Consider the following 6,949-nt stretch of genomic DNA (forward strand, 5'->3'; position numbering starts at 1 on the left):
TTCTGATTAACTGTTTCGGTGACAGGAACCACTGCTTGACTTCCTGAAATAAAATATTTTAGGCCCAGGTCCTGCAAATCCTCAGCAGGCAGATCCCCTGAAGCACAAGGCAGCTTAAGAGGAGCTGCTGCTGTCAACAAATGCAGGACTTCTGGCCACGGGGCTACTGCTGGCCCCTGCTCTGCTGGCCACAGGACACTGATCTGAGCGTGGTTCAGCTGCTGGGCAGGTGCGTGGTGTGAGATAAGGTGCTGAAAGTGCTGGAAAGCCATAGGATCTTCTTAATCTGAGCAGCATTAATAAGTGTTATCACACACACGGATTCAAAACGCTCGGCGTGGGCAGGGGAGCTAATAACCGCGCTCCTGGAGTCCCCAGAATCCAATAATCCCCGACAGAGACAGTCCACAGGCAGCTCTGCATTTCAGCACAGCAGGCATCATCCCCAGGCAAGCAGCCTTTTGCAGCTGCACGCTCCCTCCTCGCCTCTGCCCCCCAAATCCCTGGAATAACTCCGGTGCCTCCGGCCGGCCCCGGCGCCCGGCAGGGGAAGCGGAGCTCTGCCGGCACCGGGAAGTGTGGAGGAGGATCCGTGGTAGGTGCAGCTCCTGGGAATCAGGGGAGCTGCTGGAGAGGCAGCAGTGTGAGGGAGTTGATGTGCACACACGGAGCAGCGAGGAGCAGTCCGTCAGGAAACGGGGAATGCAGAGAGAGCCCTGCTCCACTCCTCCGTCTGCCATTTTAATTCCGACTCCAGAGCCGGCTGCCGGCGTTGGGTTTTTCACTACAACCAAAGCTGAAGTAACCACGGGTTTTTTTTCTCCTCGCAGCGTCTGAAGAGCCTGAGCTATTTTGGGATTTGTCTGTACTACACTGAAAATGACACCTGTTACGCACAGACACAAATGAGAAAAATTACAAGTTCCTCTTCCAGGATCCTACAAAAAATGGGGTGAGATCCCGTGGGTCAGGGCGGGGCGAGCAGCACAGGCTCTGCTGTGGGGTGAAGGGGATGACCCCGATGAACTGAGCAAATAGCAGTACCAGAAATGTAAAAAGTCTGTAGTAGCTGATGCAAGGGGAAATCAAGCCTCCATGTGACCAGAAGAAGTAGTGCATGATCAACTAAATGCCACAATACATGGTTTCTTATGCAATCGAGCCCATGGGACTCCAGGCCTTACACATCCACTTTGTGGCCAAAGCTGCAGGGATTAACTCCTTCCTTAATGACTGGGAGCGAGCTCAGGCTCCCGAAATGAGTCATCCCCCCGAAGCAGGCCGGGTTTTGCTGAGCCACGGAGCTGCCTGTGCTGCTTTCAGTCCCCCCCGTTCTCTCGGGAGCCGATTTTCCGCGCTCCCACTTTTCCCCGGCGGTTTGTGCCGCGCCGTGCAGGCAGCAGAGGCCACCTCGAGATCCACGGAGCTCCAGAGCGAGATGAAACGCTGGGAGCCTCAGAAATGGGGCAGTTCACCGATGCTTTCAGCTCACACCGCTTCTGTCAGGCCCGCGGCGCGTTAAGAAGGTGAAACCAACTTTGATTTATTTCAAATGACTCTTTCTGGTTGCTTTCAGGGGAAATGCAGCGTTTATTTGATGGTTTGCTTTCCTTTGAAAATCAGCAGCCCTGGAATGTTTCTATCTTTACCTGTCTCTAGGTTCTTGCTGGTGGCACTCGGGCTCCCAAGAGCTCAGAGCTGTGCTGCTCTGGGGAACAATCAAATGTGTAAGAAATCTTGGGGCAATGCAAAACTTCAGCCCTCAGAGCTGAGTGAAGAGGCCTAAAAACATAAAGTCATTTTCTGACACTCTTGGCCAGGATTTGGCATTTTCTGGTTCAAACATCTTTGACATTCCATATATTTCCATATAAAAATCTAGGCTGCATTTCTGGTTTCACTGGAGCCCATTTCCATGTGTTGCTACTGGTTTGAGTTTGTTTTTTTTTTTATTTTTCTTTTCCTCACAGAATTTAAAAGTAGGAGACAAAGCTTTGGTTTTGTAAGAACCACCTATGAAGGTGTGAAATCCTGGGCTAGAAAGAAGGCTTGGAAAATAATGGTGAATAACGGAGAATAATCCATGAGATTATTCTGAGAGAGGGGAGATGGGTGTCACCATCGGAATGGCAGGGCAGGAATCTCTTCCCAAACTGGATGTGACCCCGTGGCTGATCACAGCTGGGCTCTGAGTGCTTACTGTGCTGATTAATAAAATAAACAGTTTTTACAGTGCTGAACATTGTAACAATATCTCAGGACTGGGCTGCTTTGGGCTGGATGTTTGGGGAAAATACCATTTTTTGAGGAGGGAGGGAGGGGATTGACCCTCCAGGCTGTCACTGACAGTTCCCCCAGCACCATGAAAGGGTCAGGGAGCGATTCCTCAACATCCAGAGGAAGCCTAAAAGTTCATCCTCGGTTCTCCAGCGTCTCCTGTGTGATTTTGCCATGACCTGAACAGTGACAGCATATGGAGCCTGACACCCCCCAGATCTCACCCTTATGCCCATCATTATTGCTGCTGGGGGTGATAAAATAACCTGAGGGTATTTTATTTAATTAACCCTTGGTGTTTTGAGTGCTGAAGGAAGCCCTCGTGGTCCTGCCGGGGAAGGCTTGGCTCGGCTTTGGGTTTAAATGCCATCGGCCACACCTTCCCCCAGCGCAGGAAGCACGATTGTTAAAATCAGGGCATGTTCCTGTTGAGCTGAAAGGCTGAGATAAATAATCCAAAGGCCTGGTTTATGCCAAGTGAATTCCTGCCCGGGCCGCAGCAAGTCCGGGCAGCTGTAAATCTGTAACCCCTCGACCTCGGCAGCCCCGCGAGGGGAGGCTTGGCACATCCCCTCGGGAGTGACTGGGCACAAACGGAAGGAGCAAAGAATCGGGCAAAGGTGGACAGGGCAATGGAAAAGTTTCTTCACTTTACCGACCCAGAGGCTTAAAAGCTGCTTTAAAACGCAGAATAGTCAGTTTTTCGAGTGCTGATGTGGGGTAGGGATACCTCATCCTTACAAAGGATCATCCCTCACTGAGGGACAGTCACAACAAATATTCAGGTTTGGGTTTTTTTTCCAAAAGGTTTATTGTTTTCCAGAGAAGCTTCTTTAGTGAATTCCAGAGAAATGGCCAGTGAGTCCTTTCTTTACCAGCCCAGCAGAATCCCAGAATGGTTTGGGTTAGAAGGGACCTTAGAGCTCACCGTGTGCCACCCGTGCCATGGCAGGGACACCTCCCGCTGCCCCAGGCTGCTCCAAACCCCATCCAACCTGGCCTGGGACACTTCCAGGGATCCAGGGGCATCCCCAGCTGCTCTGGGCACCCTGTTCCATCTGGAACACCCTGCTGCTCTCCCTGGGGTCCCAAGAAAGCAGGAGGAAGAGCAGCAGGCAGGTGAAGAGTAATAAACCCCTTGGCAAACAGTTTTAAAGGCGATTCCGTGCGGCTGTTTGGGTGTGCACAGCTGACAGTCCCACAGAGAGCGGGCTGGGGGGCTCAGAGCTCCCCTCGGGAATTGTTCAGGGGATTGTGTGGAGCAGCTGGTGCCGAGATCCAAAGCCGGCAGTGCCAGAGGTGCGGGATCCCCGCCGGGAGCTGCCGGGATGTGTTGGCTGTGCTGGCACTGGGGAGTCACATTGGCGTTCTCGGTGCGAGCGGCACAGAGCAGGCACCGAACTGGGAGCCCGCAGGTGAAAACCTGCCCCTCCCTCTGAAAACCTGCAGTTCTTCCTGTGCAGTCTAAAAAACCCAGCTGGGAGAGCCGGGATCCTTTTCCAAAAGGAGCATGAACATCGCAGCTGCTTCAGAGCCTCTCTGGCCGGGCCGTGTCGGGGTCGGGCTGCGATGTTTGGGATGCCCGACCCAGAGCAGAATTCCCGGCTGGCACAGGGACCCCTCACCCCCGGGACCCCCAGCGCTGGCAGCGGCTGCGGGGGCAGCTTTCCCTCGGCTCCCGATCCCAGGAGCCAACAAAAGGAATTATTTCAGCTATTAGCTGCTAAGAATAGAGCGGCGGGGGTGCTGAGGTGCCCGAGAGCGCAGCCGGAGGAGCGGGGATTGCAGGGGGAGCACGGAACCGGCCCCGGGCTGCGCTTTGCTTCTCCATCCTCCTGTTTTTCCCTGCGGAGCATCTTCCCAACCTCTGCGGGAGGAAAAGCCCGCAGAGCCGCGGTGGCTGCCCCGGGTCCCGCTCTGGCACGGCCGGGGAGGTTTGGGAAAGGCAAACATTCCACCCCGGAGCAGTCCCTTGATGTCGGGCCAGCGGTGTTCAGGGTGTTTTCCCAAGTGCTAATCTCGAAGTTCCCTTTGCAAATACCTCATAAAAGGTTAAAGACACGCAGGTATTTAAATGCGAGGTCAGTAAGTGGTGAGGTGCTCAGGGATGGCTTTAACACCTCGTCCTGCTGCTGTTCAACAAAAATCCTTTTGCTATCGCTGCGTGTTTTTATCCAGGATAGTTTGGAAGAGGCGATTTTCCTTCTGTGCTGTTTGTGCAGCGCAGGGTACAACACATTCCTGATCCATGACGAGGTTTCCAAACTCCATAGTAAAATGAATAATAATGATAGTAAACGTTGTATAACTTCTTTTTTGTTTTGTTTTTTTTTTTCTTTAATACAACAACCTTTGTATTACTTCAGTGCTGGGTTTTCCAGTTATTGTATGTGGGGGGAAAAAAGGTTTTTAAAAAAAGAAACAAAACAAAGAATAACAATGAAATGGGGAAAAAAAAAACCAAACAAATGAATTCAAGGTTTGTAAGAAGAGAAAAATCAGTCCTGGGTGCTGCTGCAGAAAGAGTCGAGCTGGACAGAATTAAAGATCTCAGCTGGAGCGTGGACAGGGCAGCAGACAGGCTGCTAAAAATAGAATAATCCCAATTACAGCCACACTCCTGCTTCCCCCGGGTCCCCGCTGCCCGTGGGCACAGCAGGCGCTGAATGAGGAGGGGATGGGGACACTCAGTGCCTGTCCTGGCATTCCCGGGGGCTCGGGGGGTGACAGCGAGGGTGACAGTGAGGGTGACAGGGTGACAGCGAGGGTGACAGTGCCAGTGAGGGTGACAGTGAGGGTGACAGCGAGGGTGACAGGGAGGGTGACAGTGAGGGTGACAGTGCCAGTGAGGGTGACAGCAGTGCCAATGAGGGTGACAGTGGCACTGAGGGTGACAGCAGTGCCAGTGAGGGTGACAGTACCAGTGAGGGTGACAGCAGTGTCACTGGGGGTGACAGCAGTGTCACTGAGGGTGGCAGCAGTGCCAGTGAAGGTGACAGTGTCACTGGGGGTGACAGCAGTTCCACTGAGGGTGACAGCAGTGTCACTGGGGGTGGCAGCAGTTCCACTGAGGGTGACAGCAGTGTCACTGGGGGTGGAAGCAGTGGCACTAAGGGTGACAGCAGTGTCACTGAGGGTGACAGCAGTGCCAGTGAAGGTGACAGTGCCACTGAGGGTGACAGCAGTGTCACTGGGGGTGACAGCAGTGACTCTGAAGGTGACAGCAGTGCCAGTGAGGGTGACAGCAGTGTCCCCACTGTCACCCCTGGCCGTGGCTCCAGCTGCCCAGCGCGGCTCAGCTCCGCTCCCTGCCCCAAATCCGCTCTGTCCCCACCCAAACCCGGCCGGGCAGGGCTCCCGTGACCTCTCCGCTTAAAGATTGAACCCTGGCCCTGCTCAGCCCGTGCCAGGCTCTGGTTAAACCCCCTGGCAGTGCCAGAAATCCCTCCTGCCTTCATTTCCTCCTCCTGCCTCTCAGCAGCAGCGCTGCAAAACCTTCAGTGTGAAATAAACAGATGAAAGCCGCTGTTTTCCCAAGCCTGGTAAGTTTATTTGTCCCATCCAGTCCAGGAAACTCTGGCAAACAACTCTTTTCTCACCAAAAGGATGGATATTAATTACCTATTTAAATATTTAGCCAGAAAATGAATCCGTTCAGCTATAACAACTTAGTTTTGTTTAATCAGAAACCAGGATTGAATACTCTGAGGTTTCTTTTAGTTTCTCTCACAGAAATCAAACTTAAGTATCTTGAATTTAGTTGAGGAGCAGCTCCAGCAAGTACAGGGAGAACAGCATGGGTCATGTAAATGTCCAGATGAGCCTGATGGGATTTAAATAAAATTTAAAAGCATTTTTAAATGCTTTATTTAAAAATCCAAGTGCTGGTGGATGGCAGGACACAGCCCTGAGAGAGGCAGGATCGTGTCCAGGGCCTGCAGGCAGCTCTGAGTGGGGATAAGGGTTTGGATGTGCTGGGGAGCAGAAATATTTCTGCTTAGAGCTGACCAGAAAATATTCCAATTCACATTTTTAGGGTTCATTTTCCCTTTGCACTGAAATGCAGATTCAGGATTTTGGTTTGTTTTTAATTCAGTGAGGAGGATTCAGTGCAGAGCAGTCGGTACCTGTGCGCTGCTGGGCTGACAGAAGTTCCCCTGTTTGATTCCCCAAAGCACAGCCCCACAGAACCAGTCTCCTGCAGCCCAGCTGATGCCACAGCAGAGTTTTGGGGAGATTTGGGGAGGTTTTTGTCCCTTCTGTTGTCACCTCCCACCTCCCTGGAGCTGCACCCTGGGGACACAAAAACCTCCCATTAAAAGTTCTGCCAACCTCATCATAACAAATCAACATTTTCCCATTGGGAAGCCAACAAACAGGGGGAAAAAAAAATCTGTTTTGGCATTCCCGAGCAGCTGGGCCAGGAGCATCCAGGAGCAGCCAGGATCTGCCAGGATGATCCAGGAACAGCCAGGATCATCCAGGAGCATCCAGGAACAGCCAGGATCATCCAGGAGCATCCAGGATCATCCAGGATCATCCAGGAGCATCCAGGATCATCCAGAAGCAGCCAGGACCAACCAGGAGCATCCAGGATCATCCAGGAGCAACCAGGATCTGCCAGGAGCAGCCAGGATCAGCCAGAATCATCCAGGACCAGCCAGGATCAACC

At 52.6% G+C, this 6,949-nt stretch overlaps 1 protein-coding gene across 1 annotated transcript; it reads left to right on the forward strand.

Annotated features, from left to right (window-relative positions):
- The first annotated feature begins 196 nt into the window (after window positions 1-196).
- LOC117245541 lies at window positions 197-6,943 on the forward strand. Its single transcript, XM_033519958.1, has 2 exons — window positions 197-5,819; window positions 6,453-6,943. Exon 1 carries the CDS (start codon window positions 3,847-3,849, stop codon window positions 4,747-4,749), a length of 903 nt encoding a protein of 300 aa, XP_033375849.1. The 5' UTR covers window positions 197-3,846; the 3' UTR covers window positions 4,750-5,819; window positions 6,453-6,943.
- The last annotated feature ends 6 nt before the right edge of the window (window positions 6,944-6,949 follow it).

This window comes from Parus major, chromosome 26, assembly GCF_001522545.3.
Source record: "Parus major isolate Abel chromosome 26, Parus_major1.1, whole genome shotgun sequence".
Taxonomy (NCBI): domain Eukaryota; kingdom Metazoa; phylum Chordata; class Aves; order Passeriformes; family Paridae; genus Parus; species Parus major.